General features: G+C 35.9%; 1 protein-coding gene and 1 pseudogene across 1 annotated transcript; one reads left to right on the top strand and one right to left on the bottom strand.

Moving 5' to 3' along the window:
- Positions 1-118: 118 nt before the first annotated feature.
- Positions 119-12,760, bottom strand: LOC114713457 (WD repeat-containing protein 11-like). The gene is made up of 20 exons (XM_028898110.1): positions 11,763-12,760; positions 10,538-11,006; positions 9,388-9,475; positions 9,086-9,270; positions 8,722-8,858; positions 8,343-8,409; positions 7,462-7,611; positions 7,255-7,367; positions 6,426-6,501; positions 6,157-6,339; positions 5,428-5,588; positions 4,799-4,901; positions 3,713-3,917; positions 3,327-3,610; positions 3,079-3,200; positions 2,052-2,196; positions 1,849-1,941; positions 1,216-1,289; positions 947-1,000; positions 119-876 (listed from the first exon to the last, which is right to left on the bottom strand). The coding sequence occupies exons 1-20, from the start codon at positions 12,758-12,760 to the stop codon at positions 579-581; spliced, it is 4,005 nt and encodes a 1,334-aa protein (XP_028753943.1). The 3' UTR covers positions 119-578.
- A 3,257-nt stretch (positions 12,761-16,017) lies between these two features.
- LOC114713436 (protein LURP-one-related 5-like) lies at positions 16,018-17,971 on the top strand (annotated as a pseudogene).
- The last annotated feature ends 1,860 nt before the right edge of the window (positions 17,972-19,831 follow it).

Here is a 19,831-nt window from a genome sequence, read left to right as displayed (position 1 = left end):
TTATTTTTATTGTCAAGATGATAGAAGGAATAAACTTTATAGCTAGCTTAGAAAACCAATATGATAGAAGGATTAAACTTTAAGCAGAATCAATGGGAGTCATGAACTTGTCCAGCACTGATGGAACAACATTATTCGATAAATAGTCATTTTTAAAGAACAGGGTTATCCACATTTGAAAAGTCTAATTAAATGCCATGCAACTTCTTAATCATTTGTCAACAAAATTTTCTACACAAGCTACAACAGCACTATGACGACCCATTTTTCATGGTTGTATTCTCAAACATTTAAAAAAAAAAAAAAGGACAAGAAAACTTCGTGCAAGATATATTTACTGCGATCTATAAGATTAAGATTCATATCAGAATCTGGTATCTTGTTCCTCCATGTTTCTCTAGGACTGGACTAGGTCACTGCCTCCCGCTCTTCACTTCTAGCAACAGATTATTCACTCAAGCCAACGGGCGGCACAGATGCGGGATTCATCCACTTGACTTCCTTTTCTGAGCTGAGTTAATCCACTGGTTTTATGTATATAAATGAGAAACGTGATCAGCTCACTATAAGACCTTCGTCTAGTCAAAAAATGGCGGTGAATCCATACATAAATGCACCAATTTTTTCTGATATTGCCCAAAATATTCCCCAGCTGAAATGACATCTTCACTCTGGGGATCTAAACCAGGCAAGTGTTGAAGGTTCTCCTTGAAGGAAGGACTTTCATCATCTGTAACATCTAAGCTGGCAATTATTTCTGCATGGATCTCCTGGCATGCAAGGATGAACATTGTTGCTGTTTCAGGTAGTTGAGCCTCACGGAGAGCAGCCAATGCCTCTTGTAGTGCACCAGCAGCAACATACAAAATCAGAGCCCTGCATATGATCACTGTGACTCGGAATTCTAATTGATGGGGACAAGATTTGAACAAAGGACAGTTTGTACCTCCAGATATTATGTTCAGTACGCAGGACATGTCCAGCCCACCTTTGTAACACTCTGTAATAATACAAGTTAAAAGTAAAAAAATCTCCTGATCATGATAGTGGTTTCAAAATCTCTCATGCTCATTCAGATTCAGAGACGTGTTCATATTTAGAAGGAAAAAAATATGTCACACTCGCGATTAAAAGGAAAGAATGGTGTTGAATTCACATTCTGTCAAATGAAAGTAGTTTATCATACGAAGAAACAGGAGCAATAGAAGCTAGGACCTTGCATAATCTGATCCCTTTAAGTGACTAGCAGCTAACGTTGAAGCATCCATCCAGCATCCAGCATCTTGTAGCTGCATAAAGATATGGTGGCATGTTTCTTTAGAAAAATCAGGGCATTATATTGAAAGGATTTTTCTTTTATTTATTTATTTATTGAAGTTTTGAAAGAGCTAAGGGCCTGTCAAGTTCAATTTGTAAACCGAACATGCCAAAAATATTTCTTCCAAGCGTGGTAGCAAGGAAGGACACTATGATTTTTTAATCATTAGTACGTGAACAATGTTATCACACATCATAAAGCTTAATTTCATTTCTTAGGAATTGTGATCAATTCAATTCCATACTCCAAGAGATCGAAGCAAAACAATGGAGGACTAGAAGTGAAAAGGATCTAATGCTAGCTTCTAATAATAACTACTGAATCACGTTGGCTTTCTGGGTAACCCAAATTTACACAGAAGATGCATCTAGCAACCAACTCTAACCTAAAATTTTATATGATCGATAACGCACCCCAGGTAAAAACTGATTAAAAGTATAGGCATCCGGGTTTAGGTGAAATCTGCACTGTACTACTACATCCTTGAAAGTACAGAGATGACCGGAACTTCATTAAAAATGCAGCCCAACCTGAGAACATGCTTCTTGATATCTTCCGACAGCACACAGAAGATGTGTTCCTGTCAATGACCTGTCAGCTCTCACCATGTTTGCTGCAACAACCTGACATGATGTGATAAGCAACCATAGAGCATGAAATACTGTCATTTACCAGCCAACCAGAACTTTTAGGTTTGGTGCCAAAACATATTCAATGTCCAAGTTAGACTCACCTTTACTGCAAGTTCATGAAGAGACCTTGAAACAGTTGAAGAGAGAGCAACTGCACGGAGAGCATTCAAATAGAAGTAAGAGCTCTCTGGTGGAGTGGAAAGCAATAAACTAACTGCAACTTCTAAGTTTCCAACTGACACAAGCCTGACAGTAGAAAATATAAAAGGAATTCCCCAGTGAGTATATCCTCTAAAGATTATTAGAACTTAAAACACCGGAGATATAATATTATTGCTCAAACTAATTATGGAACGTAACGTTATTTTTTCCGAGTCACTGCATCAATAAATTATAATGCAAAGCCAGAGTTCATAATCACACAGGCAAGCCGAGGGTGTCTTAAGTTCTAGCACTGAGTTTAGTACTGAAAACTTAATGATGAAAAAAAAAATCCTGAACTGAAATTCTGATATTTGGAAAGATTTTTAAGTTATGTGTTGGATGTATATTCAAACAAAAGTAATTGGAATTCAATTATACACATGAGACTCTCCCAAGGAAAACCACTGTTAATGTAAACAAGGAACGGATCCCACGTGTTGACTTTACTTTTGCTAAGTATTTGACAGTCATATTTTCAGAGCCAAAATTTTCATTTTCAGCTGTGAATTGAGTTTTCACGCAGGCTCGATACGTCCGGGTTTTAAGCTAGCACCGAGGTTGAGGTCATTTATTGTTATATTATAAATATTTCTTTTCATATAATTATTATTCTAAAATATTTCCCTTATTTGCGTTACAACTGTAGAGTTGGCAAAACCCTTAAGCTATAATTTTATATCAACTTCAATATTATAGCATTTTTTTTTCAAAGTGGGAGAAATAATGGTGTAAGATATGAGTGTGGGCATGAAGTTCATTCCCCCCTTGTTTAACAACTTTTCCCACTCTGTCTCTCCTTTTTCACAAGCGCTTAAAAACTGTCAAGCAAAACCTATTGCATATTTGCACTCACGACATTGAACTAAACACGCTTAATAAAAGTTACTACTATGCTATAAGTAAAGTAATGCCGGATTAACTTACTCATGCACACGGTTCTGTGAAACCTCTTCGCCCTCCAGATTTTCGTGCCAAGAAATGCGTTCATTTGCACATTCCCACAACTCTTTCTGGTCAAACGCCATCAACCTAAGCTGACCTTGACCCTGCTAGTTAAATTGCCAAGCTCATTTTGACGAAGATGACGTAGATTCAAATGCAAAAGAAACCAAGACAAAATGGAAATTTGCGACACCAAGGCATGTTAAGCGATCGAACAGGGGATAACTTACCATCACATCTCTCCCCATCTTTTCTGCTGGCTTTCCTTTTGATGTTATCCTAGACAGCATAGATGTCTCATCAACCTCGGGTAATGGTTCTGATACATGTCCTTTTGATGGAGGCTTATTTAAAAGCCTGTTCATCAGATGTTTGAGTGCTTGAGGCAGCTGTAGCCAAAACAGAGCTTCTGAGGTTTCACCAAACATTGCAGCCGCAAAGGCAAACCTAATGGCACAACCTTTATTCACCACACTGGCATACAACTTTGCCCTCTCGTCATCAAGTATGCAGCCTTGAGAGGAGAGAGCGTTGTTAAAGGTTAAAACATCAAGTATACGGATTGCCAAATATAAGAATCTTCATGATGAAAATACATGCATAAGAAGATATAGACCTTCTTTTCGATATGGTTCCAGGATTTTCAAAAGCATCTCTGGCACTGCAGTGTCACCAATAGGTGGTAAATCAATCATGTATGTACGAAGATCACCACTAGACGATGAAGCTCCAGGTATGAAGTGAGGCCTCTTTTTTATGGTTGTACTACTAGTATTAAACCAAGATGGCTCAACTCCCAGTTGCAAAATCATCCTCAATGCCTGTAACGATTTCACCGACCAATTGAAAGACGCATGCAGTTTAGCCACACATCAAATAGAGTCAAACATCATGGGCATAAATTGTCAGATAATAAGGAAAAGACATAAAGCATGCTCGTATGACAAACTATAGAATTTGAAGCAATATTAGTTAGCACTAATTAAGCTTTGGACTATCATCTTGTGTGTGTTAGTGTGTAATTTCCCAAGGGTACTTCTATTTTACGTTGCTTCTTCCCTTCTCTGTTTTGACAAAGTGGCAAAGATTATATATCAGCTACTTCCAAACTGCTAGAGACAGAGTGGGATACGTAGATATGCCGCAGTCAGAGTGGGATTCAATTCCGTTACAAAAAAAAGAAGCCATTCTAAAACTTAAGCAGGAAAAATTCCACAGCATCTGAATATCTGAACGAAAAGGAAGTTAAAAAAAATGCTTTTAGAGGTTTTACTGCTTTAATTCAGAGAGTAAAATGTATATTTCCCAAAGTGGCCAGTTATAATATATTCTATTAGACCGATCATTTTGCGCAGACCTTTCAACGAAGGAAGAAAAAGAAAAGCCCATTTAGGAAGATGAATTAAGCAGACCACGCATCAATTCTGGTAATAGCGCATTGTTCTCAGGATAGCTTAAAGAATGAAGCCTACGACAACTCGAAACTTAGAGCAAAAGCAAGGAGAATATTAAATAACAACTTTGGTTGTTTTGGTTAAAAGGCTAGTTGATGTTCAAAAATAAATAAATACTCATGTATCCTATCGTGATTAATATACAAAGGGATAGATTGATCATACCTTAATTTAAATTTGAAATAATAAACAATTGAAGTAAAAAGAACTCTCCAGTAAAATCAGAAAATTAAATGCTGGCATACTACCAGGGCATGTGGTGTAGGAAGTAGTATTGGACAACACAAAGGCATTGGCCTGAATCTCTCCGTAGTTCTGAGATGGGGTGCATGACCAAGTCGTTTTCCACTTCTGCTTAAAAAAGCAGGATGTCACTGATTAAAAGAAAGGAAGAACTGGGTAACCAAGGAAGCATTGGTATTTGAAAAAAGAGATAAACTAATTCTATAACAACTAGTGTCATCAATGCGCCATCTATTTATGAGCACTTCATATTTCAACCACCTTGATGACGATAATAACCAAACATCTAAAAGATTTGACACAAGCAATAGACATCTTTCGTTGCCCATTTAAGTTGATATACATCCTCCACGATAATTCAAACCTTATCCTTAAGCCAAAAAAAATCGAACTTTACACCGTAAAATTATATCATCATAGTACAGCAAATTAAGATGCGCACTGGGCTCAGACTATCTAATCTTTTCTACTTGACAATGTTTAAACAAAGACTTCAGGCTTGAGAAGCTAAGCTCACAGTTGCTTTTCCAGTAAACGACATTCCCGCTAAACCCTAACTTTGAACTAAACATTCTAGTAGAGTTCTAGACCACCAACCTTATCCTGTCCCTCAATAGATAGACTTGATACTTACACGTTAATTTCAACAAGGCGAAAGCTACTGTCAGTTCCAGCAATGCACAACATTAGCGGATCATTCTTAGTGGTACGCAAGGGCAGCCAGTCAAGTTCCAATGCAAGGGTTTCAGGACACTGGGGCTGCAAAAGTGAATTGTTCAAGGGGTCTGGTGAATCCTGCAAAACAGCATAATGATCTAAGAATAGATAAAGTCAAGTCTTGAGTGAAGCTATATATATTTATATATATATATATATATATATATGAAATTAATTGAATATAACTTCCTTGTGAGAAAGGTTTCCAGCCTCTGGTAGGACCAAGTTTCACGATAAATTCGTCAAAAGTTATGAAGAAGTTGATAACAGGCTGTGTATGCATGTTTGACCATGCTGCAACTTTCTTGGTTTTTATTTTTTTGAATCAATTGATTACGACCTGCTATAACAATGAAGAAGTTTAGTTTTTAGCCAAATCTTCCTACTGTTGTGTTTCAGCAAAGTCGTTAATATTTGAAAATTTTCGTTTGAGGACACCATATTCTTCAAAATATCAATTTTCACTTCCGATCCATGGAGAAGCTCCAATTCCTATTCTCCTTTCGCAGAGGGGGGAAAAGTTCTGCCACCATTTAAAGTAATCTTTTATGTTGGTTAGACACACATACACAAACCAAGAAAAAAAAACAGAATATAATGATGATGAAAGTGCACATATGACCCAGGAAAAGCCATATTTGCTTACCAAATCAAAAATAGAAAAGGTATTGTCACAAAACAGAACAGCGACACGCCCCCGGCTGCTGTCCCCTGGTATGTAAGGCGAAAATTTGATGCGCTGAATTCCTTCCCTGTGAGTATTGAATGAAGAAGAATGCCCAGTTGTCACATCCCACCATCGTATGTTCCCTGCCCTGTCTCCCATGACCTGAATTACTAACTTGGTCACAACCAATTTAGATCAAATTCAACTGGTCTTTTATATTAAACCAACTCTGTCAATATGATGTGTACCACATGAGGCAAACGATAGGCCATAGCAGTGGTTAATCCATCTGATGATACAAAGGAAGAAGTAGGCCATTTTGGTCTGCAGACAGGTAAATACGAAACCTTATTCGATAAAAATGAAGAAACGCGACAAAATAATGCAAACAAGACAGATTAATTCTTGCTAGATGGGAGTATGCATCGGATATGAAAAACAGAAAGAAAGAAATTGGCAATCCCTCCTGTAATAAATTCTGAATTGCCCGGAAGAAGACTATGCACTGTGGTTTCTTATTGCCGCAAGGAACATTTCTACCTAAACCTCAGACAAAGTTTGCAAAATTCCTCCTAACCAGGTAAGTTGGGTTACTCATTTTCAAGAAGAGTAAACTTTTTTTTTTTTTGTTTGGGGGGGGGGGGGGGGGACCTTGCTATTATCGCATGGTTTGCTCATTTTGCGTTAGTTATGTTTATCACTTAGAAAGATGGCCTTGATTGCAAGGCTTGTGTACTCCACTGTGCCTGACATGAGCTTTAGCAATTCAGAAGTTAACCCAGAGTGGAAAGAAGAATTGCATAAAATATTATCATGGGTTACTTCTCTGTGTGAACAAGACCTTTTCTTAGAGTTGAATCACTATAATTTGAGTGTTGATCATGACGTGTTGCAAAAGCTTAATATGATTGCATTTGTATTTTACGAATTACTACTGAAAATAAACTGAAAAATTGCCTCCGAAACAAGGATAAAACATGACCAGCGTTTATACAACTGCTTAAATATCATGGCAACGATACAGGAAAAACGATGCACCTTTTTCTGATTGGAAAAATAAAAAACAAAGTTTAACACCTGAAGTCCCTTATTCTTCGACCATGAACTTCAAAAACTCCGAGCGCTCCATTCACTAGAGCGAATGCAAAACTTTCAGAAGTGTCATCAAGTGATGCCTCCGTGCCTGTACCCTCTGTATAGAGAGATAAAATTTAAGAAGAAGAATGGAACAATTGATTCTAGACTAGCTACAGTCCTAATAATATATACAAACTTCTAAAACACACTCGAATCTGATGTAGACGACTTTGTCGGGGTCGCTGTCTCATCTATCGCCTCAACCGATTGCTGCCTAGCAGCTGCATTTTGAGCAGGACGCGGAACGGTCGGAAGAGTCCATTCCAATACAGTGAATGGGAGAGCTAATGATCTAAGCTACATAGAGATACAAAGCATTATAAACATCCCCGTGAAACAACGTAGTATCAACCAGAATTTATAACAATTACACCACAGAAGCTAAGATTGATGCACTTAGTGATAAAAATGAAGAATGCTGGAAAGCTGGGTTATCCGGGGGGGAAAAAACAGAATAAACGTGAATCATCGATCGAGAAAATAGATTCAGAATTAGCCAACTCCCACTGGCTGTCAGAAGAAAGCTTTTGGGGCAAATAATAGATATGGGTCCAAGTAACGACTGCATTTACCATAGAGGACCCGGCATTCTACTGCAATGCTGATACACAGTACAATAATGACTCTTCATTTTAAAGGACAGAAGGAATCACAGCTAAACACTATGTAATACGTATATATTATTTATGGTTTAAAGATCCCAAGAACTGGAGAACAAAAAAGATATCGCCCAACTACCTAGCCATATCTGTTATGTGATAGCAAAACTTTTTCATTGAAGGCGTAAAGAAAATAATACATTAAAATAGAGATACTGAAAATTTACCCCTGGTGTATGGCGATTAAAAGAAAGGAAGAATTAGGCAATGCAAAATCAGAAAAGTCACAGTATTACCCAAATCCTGCATTTAGTAATTTCACATATATGACAGACTTAAGCTGGTCATCACGTTACATTTCAACTAACAACAGTCAGAGGCATTCAGGAGGAAGGGAGGAAGAGGGGTCAAATGCATCAGCCAGCCTACCATTATGGGATTTTTAGTCATTGCCCAAACTTCCACAGGCGCATCACGAAACAAAATGAGAAGGTACCTGAAATATTGTGGATATCTAATTACTGAGCCATGACGTGGTCACGGATTGCTCTGTGGAAATTGAGTGGAAGTGAAGCGTTGCAGAAGAAAATTGAAAATTTTAGCCCCATGTCTGATCAGATGAGATGATAAATTCTTTCATATTAATCACACAAAAATAAAAATAATCTCCTCAGCTATCAGGTTTGAGAAGATTTGGAAGATCAAATATCCCTACAAAATGTTTCTTAGAAAACACTCTGACAGATGAAAATTTTGGGGATCATTGCTCTTAAATAATGACAACAATAAATTAAGGTTTGTGATTCACCTTCCAGATGATGATGCTCTTAAAGCTCTCACTGGTGCACGCTCGGGCTTTTGCATAACTCGGAACATCTTGTTAAGGCCACTTCGAAGGCAAGTCACGACAACCTTGTTGATATATCCTCCTGTTTTTTCACTAACCTAAGTCCAAAGTTTCCAGTTCATTTCAATTGAACAGTGACGAAAAATTAAATACTTAAAGAAAGCATAAAACTATTAAGTATTTAGGATTTAATGATAAGAATTGTAACTCTCGTCATGAAGACTCTCAAGACGAATATTTTCAACATTAAGTCAGCAATCGCAAGAAAGAAATTCTGCATGAAAATAACAGAAACACTTCGTCCACAAAAGAAACTACAATATACCTGAGAATAAGAAAATGAAACCAGTCTAGAATTTCCTAGCCATCGTAGTCCCCTAACCGCCGTTCCATTATGTACCGAAAAACTTGATGCAACAGCATTAGCAGAAACGTCAATTAAATCTATCGTTCCATTCTGTGTTCCCAGAGCAACCAACGGAACAGCTACGGCAGGTGTGTTTCCTCCACCTTCACATTAGACCATTTGATTGATCAACATAAGAAGCATGATATGCATTATAAACTCTATAAAGGAGTACTAATGGATTTCAACAAATATCCGAATTAGTAATGAGATAAACTAACGGGCCAAAGAAGCTGTCAGTGAAGGGTTTGGTACTGCCAGTATAGTGACTGTCGAAGAAATAATCTGAAGCTGTCCAACTAGGCAGATCTGCATCAGAAGATAGATTTCTTAGCAGGTTAGTCAATTTTTGCATGTCATTACTATCTGAATGCCACCTAGCACTTAGATGCTATTTAACAGGATAGAAAAACCAGGATATCATTCTCATGTAGATCATAAGACCAACACAAATAAGAATTCTGACCATGTGAGACTGGAATGAGTGATCCTAGTCTCTGGCCCTAGAAAAGGAGGGTCCATTAGACCCAACTGATCTTCATTTCTGTGCAGGAAAATAACGGGAAAAGAAAAGCTCATTTACAATTTTGACAATTATTATACCTTTTACATCTTTATTCAGCTTCTTTGTTTTCTTCTAAGAAAGGCAGAGTAGATTGGGCAGGAATGGCTAATCAGGACATGTTTGTAAAGATACATAGACGATACATAGAACCAATGTAACCAGCAATGAAGGATGCACTTGATACTTGCAAGTGTCTAGAGAGCGCTTGTTGCATGTTAAATTCATCGCAGGCAGGTGAGAATTCGTGGTCATAACTATGTCTCACTTAAAATGACGAAGTTAATTGCCTTATGAGTCAATTGCTAAAATCAAGGTGTTGAACAACTGATTACTGATTCCATGGCAATATTCTCAATCATGTGCTTTGATCACATGTTACTTAACTCATGTCGTTTATTATAAGTCTATTAACATCCTGAAGTTTCATAGCATCATATCGCCGGAAAAGGGAAAAGGAGCGACCTAACCCACTTTCTCCATGAACTTTGGAGGATCACATCCTCATCCTCCTAATTCCTAGGGGGAAAAAATCAGTCAATTACATCGAGAACAAGAAGTATTACAAGCAGTAAGTAAAATGCAATAACTAAATAAAAGATAGTGATTTACTAGGGCACTCGATCTACACGCTTCCAATGACAAAAAGAAAAGTGGAAAATGTTATAAGACATTGGCAATGCTGAAAATTTATATTAAAAAATGAGACCAATAGAACTAAAAGTTGTGCTCCTTAGATCTTGTTCTTTGTGTAACCCATTGATTTGTTTATGTGGGGTATAATTTTAAGTCTCTAACTATACACTTACTTTTATTGTAATATTTTCCTGATTGAAGGTTGAGCTTGACAAGTAGCTTCGACCATCATTCTCCGTTTGCCTCTCTAATTCCAGGTTGTTTGAAGATGCGGTCGTGTTGGCTTTGGTCTCAGCAAATGATATCGCATTGTCATCCTTGACGGAACCCAACTTCTCGTTAACTCTCTGAGTGTCAGCATTCCCTTCAGTAGTCAAGAGCCAGTTCCATATTTTTCCATCATCAGAGATGGAGATCACATGTGTCTTGGAAATAATGGTGGATTCTTCCCAAAAATCAAAGGAATGATCAAAATCCTCAGCAAGGGAAGAACTACATACATCAGAACAACTCCTGCTTATGTTCTGAAGTGCAGAATCTGATTGGCATAGAAGGACTGTGAGTACTGATGGAGATGGGACAGTGGTGCCAACTGAAGGCATCAACTCTTCCAATGAGCTCATGGTGTGTACCTGCTCCCCACTGTTAAGTGCAGATAATCATGACTCAATAGGAAAAAGAATTGGCACTTAAACTATCAGGACCACTATATGAGAACATGAAGGGGGGGGGGAGTTCAGGTTCTATTAATCATCTATATTTCATGCACATGCATATTTCAGAGGTTAATGTATGACGCGTTAGATTTTAAATGAACCATTCTTCTTAGTCTTTTAATTTTCAGTATATATCCAACATCTAATGAAATGCATGCACATATGCAACGCTATAGCTGAAAAGTGCCCTTGAAAGATCAGATGATATAAAATATGATCATATTGTTCATTAAAAAAATGATCATATTTGCAGAGCACAAACTTTTGCATGTAAAACAGAGAGAACCTAACATGATTGCTAAGATATTCTTTTCTTGCTGGCATTCTGTTTCTGAATGAGCGTAATATAGTTGTTTTCATTTCCTTAAGGTAACAAAACTAAACTATGAAAAAGATCAACTTCGTTATCTATTTCGATCTATGTTTTCCTGGCCGTTTTATTTCTTTTACTCAATCCTTTCTTATCCATCTAAAGGGATTCCCGTGTTGTTATTTTATTTCTTTTACTCAGTCCTTTGTTATCCATCTAAAGGGATTCCAGTGTCGTTATGGCGGTTAATTCCTTTTACATTCATTGGTGTTGCTTAATGCTTTATAATATATGCACGGTAATACACTAATCTATACGAATGATTAAGAAGAGAGATAACTTAATGTCAATAATTTAAGACACATCACTTACGGTTTCCTCTGCCAAGTACTGAGCTTTCCATCAAGATGAGCACAGTAGAGGCTCTCGTTATTTGGGTCAGGCAAGACGTCGAGAAATTTGCTACAACCACGAGGCAGTGGAGAGGAAAAAAGTATGGTTCGATACTGCAAATCAAACACAATCAGCTCCCTCGGAAAGGTGACGAACAAAATGTGTCTCCACAGCGGAGAAAAGGCGAACCTCGCCACATAACGGGGAAACAATGCGGATACAGGCGACGTCGACGCACCGGTTGCATCCTTCTCCAGTTTCTGCAATTCCTTGCTTTCTGTTGGAATCTGAAACTCCTTGATCACAACATTGTCTTCATACTCACCGTGAACCGTGACCGATAACAGGAAACCTTTAAGCCCAATCGCGCATATGTGTCGAGAATCAAAAGGGTCGCGGCGAATGCAGGAAAAATATTCAGGGTAAGCGTCGTACTTCCAAATACACCGACCCATATATGTGTTATAAATCGAAAGAGTGGAGGGCCCCTCAATAACTGCGAGTAGAGAAAAATCATGTCGAGATTGAACCCAGCAAAGGTCTTGGATTCCGAGTTTGCAATCTGCTTCGAAACAGAGGATAGCGGTTTTGAGACGGAAATCGAGCAGAGCAATGCGTCCTAAGCAATCGCCAGCTGCGAGAAGGAGGTGGGAGGAGGAAGGCTCAGAAGAGAGAAGGTCACGACTGAGTGGGGTAGGGGTCCACCGAACGGAGGTAACAAAAAGAGAAGAGGAAGATGACGACGAGGACGATGATGAAGAAGGAGGAGGAATGGGAAAGGAAGAGAGAAGCTGCATGGAGCGAGAGTCGACGATGGAAATGGAGCTGCCGGAAGGAAATGCGATGAGGCCATGGGAACTGAAGTCGGCGGATCCAAAATTGTTGCGACTTGGCGGACATGGAAGCATGAAATCCCATGAATCCGGAGGTTGTGGGTTCTGTGGTGTAGAAGCCAACCTGGGAGTCGACGTCGACATTGTCTTAGGTGATTGACCAATCTTTGAAATTCAGAAAGAAGAAGAAGAAGAAGGAGAAGGAGAAGGAGAAGATTGGGTTTGATGTGGAGAATTCAGAGTGACAAAGTGCTAGTCCATAGTTGAGAGGAAAGGAGGGAACCTTTGCCGCGTCCAATACAGTTGGTAACGAATCCTTCCCAAGTTCTTACGGAGCGAAAACGGTCTCCACGTCACCATGAAACTTTTCTTTCTTTTTGTTTTTTTTTAAATTTATATATTTTTATCACACACGACATATATTTGGTGGCCCATTTTTAAAACATAAATATATTTTAAATTCATTATTGCTCTAAATAAAAATATTCTAATGTTTAGAATATTAAGTTATGATATTAAACAACATAAGTAGTAATTTTTGACCTGGAATATAAATAAAAATTTATTTCCCAAATCATTAATTAGTAATATTATCAGCGATGCTTTTTATTATCGTGTTTGTCTATAAAAAAATAAAAAATGTCAACAATAATTATTTAAATGTCATTTTTTAGGACATACAAAGGTCAGTTCATTATGTAGCACTGCCTTCACCATTTAATATAATATCTGAGTAATATGAGAAGGTTGAGAACATCAATTAATTCAGTTTATTCGTAATAAATAAGTGTTGTTTTTTAAAAATATTCTTGCTAATCATATATATTAACTAAAACTACTATAATGGAACCATTAAGATATGCAATTACAAGAACTATTTTGAAAAAAAATGAATAAATATGAAAGACAATATAGATTAAAATCTTGTATTTAAAACCAAATTGAAAGTCAAACTAACTCTTATATTAAGTCCTGAAAGTAGTATTTTAGACAATAATAATTACTACCTATGGTTCTTAATATAATAACTTGTTTGATTTTTATTTTGATTCTAAATATAAGACCTTAATTTACTTTATTTTTAATGTTTATCTTTTTTTTCAAGATAATTCTTATAATAATAATAATTTTAGCCAATACACTTGATTAGTAAGGATATTTTAGAAAAAATAACACATATTTATTATAAATAATTAACTTAACTATTTATTTAATCTACTCAAATTAGTCAATTAATTTTTATATTAAGGATTGGAGGTAGTATAAGACTTAGATCTTAGTTTCAAGGAAGATGATATTTAACGTTTGAGAGGTTGGTGAAACTCATTGATGTTTGATATTACAATATTGATCAATAATGATCAAAATTAATACCAACTTATCGAATTAATTAGCTGCTAGATTTTTTGAAAAAACTGTATTGACATATGACTTACGATCTTTGCAGTGAAATATTGTTTGATACACTTTAAAAGATGAAAAATATGTTGTTGACAGGAAAAAAATGAAAAATGTGTGCTGGTGATTAATTACGCACTTGTTTAAAGGATTTAAAAAGCGACTTTATAACTTCTGAGATGAAGTCATTCTTGTATTACTGGGATATGTAAATGCGACTTTAATTAGAATTAACTAGTTATCAATCCCCCACTCTATGAATCAAGTATTCATGATGTTTACTAGTTCCTCTATTAATAAAGATTATGCTTTGTTAAAAAAAAATTCTATATACTACCTCTGGTCCTAATATAGGACTTCGTTTAACTTTTATTTTAGTCTTAAACACTTCACTCTATGAATCAATCTCCCACTTTAACTTTTATTTTGATCCTTATAATAATAGTATTTCTAGCCAATACACTTGATTAACAAGGATATTTTAGAAAAGACAACACATATTTATTATAAATAACTAACTTAACTTTTTTTTAATATTCTCAAATTATAGTCAGCTAGCTTTTATAATTTGAATCAGAGATAGTGAACTAGAGTACTACTGTGCGGCTCGTCTTTGAAATTCAGTGCAGTGCATGGGTTTCAGAGATGGTTATTATTGTGAATCAACTATGAAAGAAAATATAAATTGGTAAAGTCATGTCATATAAATAAACGGTTCATATTTGATTATATAATGCTCAAATACTTACTGGATATTCAACATTTCCTTCAACACTAAGCTATATTATATTATTATATTTGTATTTGGTATGACATACTACCTTTGATCCTAATTATAAGAGCTAGTTGACTAACTTAAGGAGATTAAGAAAAGAAGTTAAATTAGTTATTTGTAACAAATAGGTGTTGTTTTTTTTCAAAATATCCTTATTAATCAAGTGTATTGGCTAGAACTATCATTGTTAGAAGTATTATTTTGAAAAAAAATATATAAATATAAGAGACAAAGTGGATTGGGGTTTTATATTTAGAATCAAAATAAAAGTAAAAAAAAGTTTTATATTAAGGACCGGAGGTAGTATTAATTAATTTAAATTTGAGTTGGATCAAATTTCAATTTAGTAACCTGTTTTCACCATAATCGGTTTCATCCGCACATTTCGACACAATAATTTATTTAAAGAATACTTTTGTGTTTGGAAGTCTTATTTTGGGGTTTCAAACAAGTTATGTGCCCATCACCATCCAATCTGATTATCATTATTTCTCACACATGCATTATTTAAAATAATTGATTTATAAGTATAATCTTTTAAAATAATTTTTCGAAAATGCATTTCATTTAGTTCTTTATAAATAATACTTCTCTGGTATTTAAGATCTACTCAAATTAATTAATTAAATTTTATATTAAAAATTTGAAGAGTATAAAATTACATAGAAAAAGTTAACCCAAACATCCATGCATATAATAAAAGTATGTGCCTCCCATTTTGGGGGTTGTTTGGACAGGAAATCAATCAATATCTGAAAGTGTTTCATATGTAAACACAGAGGGGGGCCTTAACGCTGAAAGACAAAGAAGGCCCACTTGGTTAATTGATGGAACTCGGAAACAATATCTTGTGGTGGCAAGTCATATTTAATCCTACCTCCTGATTATAAAAACTAGTTGATTAATATGAATAGATTAAAAAATAAATAAAATTAGTTATTTATAATATATATGTATTATCTTTCTTAAAATATCTTTACTAATCAAGTGCAGTTGCTAGAATTACTATTATTAATTAGAAGGATTATTTTGAAAAGAAAAAAAAACATAAATATGATAAATAAAGTGGATCAAGATCTTATATTGAGAATTAAAATAAAAATCAAATAAAGTCTTATATTAAGAACAGGATGTAGTATTAATTAATTAATTAATTATACAGACAAGTAAGTTGAAAGAAATATTAGACAGAGAAAGTACAGCTCCTGGGAGAAGAGAAATAGAGAATAGAAGAGAAGCGAGAGGAAGATGAGGAAGAGGGTGGCGATAGTAGACGACAAAGTTCACTTCGAACACGAAACGCAGCTCACTGTTCACAAAACGTCGTTGTTGTTCGTCGGGGACGGTTTCGTCGCCTACGATCAAAACGGCAACCTTCTCTTCCGTTTCGACTCTTACGGTCCTCATCCTGGCCAAAACGACCACCTTCTTCTTTCTTTTTTTTTTGGATTACAAAGGCAGGCCGAAGCCTGAGAGAAAATTCTAGGAATCAACAGTCCTAGTCCACGAAATCAAAGGAAAGAAGCAGGCATGAGAAGAGCCTCAAGGATGTTGCCTGTCTTCCAGAACAATCTGCCTGCAGAAAGGAGGAGTTATCGACACCAAAGACGTTTGAAAACGACCACCTTCTTCTCATGGATGCCTCTGGAACCTGCTTCGTCACCCTCCTCCGTAAGGTATGCAGCTCCCTCCGTTTTTCTTAATTTCTTCCCTAATTTCTCTTATTTATATATATTCACGAATTAATTAATTAGTTCGCATATAATTCTTCATTATTCCTTCATTCATATGGAATTTAATTAAACTGTCAAATAAGAAGATTAAGGTAGTGCAAATATATCTGCTAAAGAATATTTAAGCATAAAAGGGAACAGTGAAGGATATATGCTCATCCAGTCATCCATACATGCATGAAGTTGATTGATTAGTGACGTGGGCATGTTTAATACTACCTCCGGTCTTAATTATAAGACCCCGTTCATAGACTATGAACGGGGTCTTATAATTAGGACCGGAGGTAGTACCTAACACCACTTTTGAGTGGACAATATTAAATTGAAATTATGGTTTATATCATCATGTATATGATTAGTTTATGGAATTGACCATCAACAGTTCAAGGGAGTTTTTTTAATTATGGAATTTGTATTCAATATTTCTCCTTTTCTTTTTCTTTTTTGTATTAGCCATAAATTAGTACTTTATATTAAGAGTTTGCTCTTTCTTATATAATTCATTCAGGTAACAATAAATTAGTGTATATAGAAGTTCATGTTTATTAGTATACAATATAACAAATTTAACAAGTTGCATAATTAATCAATTATAATTAAGATGACTAATTAATTTGTCGATTTTATTCAACACACGGTGTTATATGCACTACTTCACGTACTTAATGCTGAAGAGTGTATACACTTTTATAAGGTTAATGTTAGTTTTTATAATTAGTTGAGTTTTGGTTTTGGTCATTGTTGTTCCAAATCATTGCTTTTACTCCTTATAGTTATATAATTTTTTTAGTCTAAATTTAATGAATGATTCTTGAACTTTTTATGAGTTTTAATTTTGATTCCCATTTTCTTATAAAGTTATAAAGATCAAAACCAAATATTTAAAATTATTGAGGCTAAAATTAAAATTAAATCAAAAGACCAACAATAATATCAACCGATTTTAATTTGTTGACATGGTACGGATTCAGAAGCCAAGCCTGCGTCAACGGTGGGAAGGATTCGTAGGGGAGAAATCAGAGGAACAAAACCCAATATTCAGCATGTATCGATCTTCTCTAATCGGACGGTCGAGCGTGACGGTACAACTTTACTGTGATCCCAGTGAGGAGTATCAGATCGAAGGTTCCTAATTCCAACGGTGCTGTAAGATTTACAGCAGGTCGTCAGATGACACATCGAGAGAATGTGTGGCTGAGATTAAGAGAAAGGTGGACCCCTCAACGAATGTCATGTTGGGGAAGGATGTTTTCTGGCCCAGCCTTCAGCCGGGCTTTGATGCTGCGTTTGCCATGGGATTGATTCTCATTCTTGACCAAATGTACGACGACGAGGACAATGCTGTTGCTGCTGCTGAGGTGGACCTTACCCCACCGAAGTGATCCCCTTCCATCATCACATACACAAGAAAAAGGAACAAGTTTGCAAAACTTCCAGAGTGTGAGAGTTTTGTGAACTCGTAATCCATTCATATACTATATAATTTCCTCTAAAAATGTATAATCCACGACCCCAATTCTTTTGTGATATGTTAAAAAAAAAAAATCTTCAAGTTTTATCACCTCGTACATTTTTTAGTCAGACAAAATAAAAACCTTCAGATATAATGAAGAAAAATCCTGCATATACTCCTTGCATGTATAAAGGCACTATTTGATTTCCACCACCGAAGCTTACTAATAGAACATAGCCATCATAAAACTCGTTCGAAAAACAGATTTTTTTTTTAATTTCAGGATAAAGTAACACTCAACATTTTATTTCTGAGGTGGATTCAGTATTTTGATTTTATTTATAATGTATCCAATATTTCGATGCTATAGTTGCATCTAACAACTTAAATTAATTTTATACATAGGAATGAATTTTATATTTCAATTTTAATATAAAAGGTTCGTGACTAAAGTAATTTATTTCTCCATTTCATTACAGCATAAGCGCCGGCACTAGTCTGATTTATAAATTCCATTGTTGGTAGGAGATATTTTCATGAATGGGAAATTTATAAATATTATTTCTGATTCTAAATATAAGAGTTAGTTTACGGTATAAAGTATTTCTCATGAACATTTTTTGGAACAATGAGATCTGTGCTGACTCAAATAAATTGTCGCAGCAAGCTAGCTGGCTTAAAGTAAGTGTGACGGAGATATGAGGGGGGGGGGTGTGTGGAGGGTGTATATGTGTGGGTAGGAGGTGTGGGAATACCCCCACCATAAATACATGAAAATGAAACTAATGATACAAAACAAGTTTGGTACCATGCATTGCTTGCCTCACTCCCTCCCACATTTTTCTTTTCCCCTTCTTTGATTTGACATCTTTAATGCCTCCATTAATTCCATCCACTACCCCTCCTTTTCACTTGTGTTTTTTTTTTTGTATTTTAAACTTTATCCCTTACCATATTTTAATTATTTGATTAATTTTTGTATTTATGAGATGTGGATATATCACGTTATGATTATCAATTTGAATTTTTATTATGGGATTTGCTTTTAAGATTCCATCCATCATATTTCTGTTATCAAAGAGAAACAAGTTGATGTCTTGTGGTCTTATGACAGATAAAAGGTTGAGTCTAATCCATTTATATTTATGTCGTTAACGTTTGCCCTTCTAATAATAGAGGGGCGGAGAGGGAGTTGTGGGTTCAACCTCACATGTAATGAGACCTGGTTAAAGTTCACATCTATCCCGGTAACATGAAAGTTCTTTTATAAATAAGAGCTGGTGGGCTCAATCCTACCAGCAACTTCAGAGTTCAGACTCTTTGGTGGAAAAGAGAAGGGTGTGGCAGACTGTCGGTGCAGGGTGGAATGGGACGCAAGAATAGTGGGAAACTTGCATTGAGGTGGATTAATGGGTACAAGACTTGGTGGTAGGCTGGTAGCTGATAACAGAGCACTGCACACTTAATGCTAACTGATATAGACCATTCCTATCAGTAGCCAGAAGCTTTATGAAACCATCCCTAGCTAGGCTGATATATGGAAGAGTGAGAGTATACTATAATGTCTCTATATTCATCTTTGCTTCCTTTTTATTGTTGGGGGTAGTAGGATAAAGGTGAGGAGGGCTTTTGTACTTGGGGGGAGCTTTAGAATCTAAAGTACCAAAGGGCAGGTGACGAGAATGACTTTAGTGATGAAACATTGAGTTGGGAGAACGGTACCTAAAGAGTAAAGAGAAAGATGAAACTTGAAAACGGAAACCTAAAGGGGTTTGGTTTTAAATTATTGGAAAAGGGCTAAGGTAGGGGGCAGCCACTAGCTAGCTGCAACAAAGTGGGCAACTAGTGCTGGATGC

Source organism: Neltuma alba, unplaced genomic scaffold (genome assembly GCF_004799145.2).
Source record: "Neltuma alba isolate B1F8T4 unplaced genomic scaffold, ASM479914v2 tig00011426_pilon, whole genome shotgun sequence".
Classification (NCBI taxonomy): Eukaryota; Viridiplantae; Streptophyta; class Magnoliopsida; order Fabales; family Fabaceae; genus Neltuma; species Neltuma alba.
The sequence above is the reverse complement of the archived record's forward strand: the minus strand, read 5'-3'. Positions and strand labels throughout refer to the sequence as shown.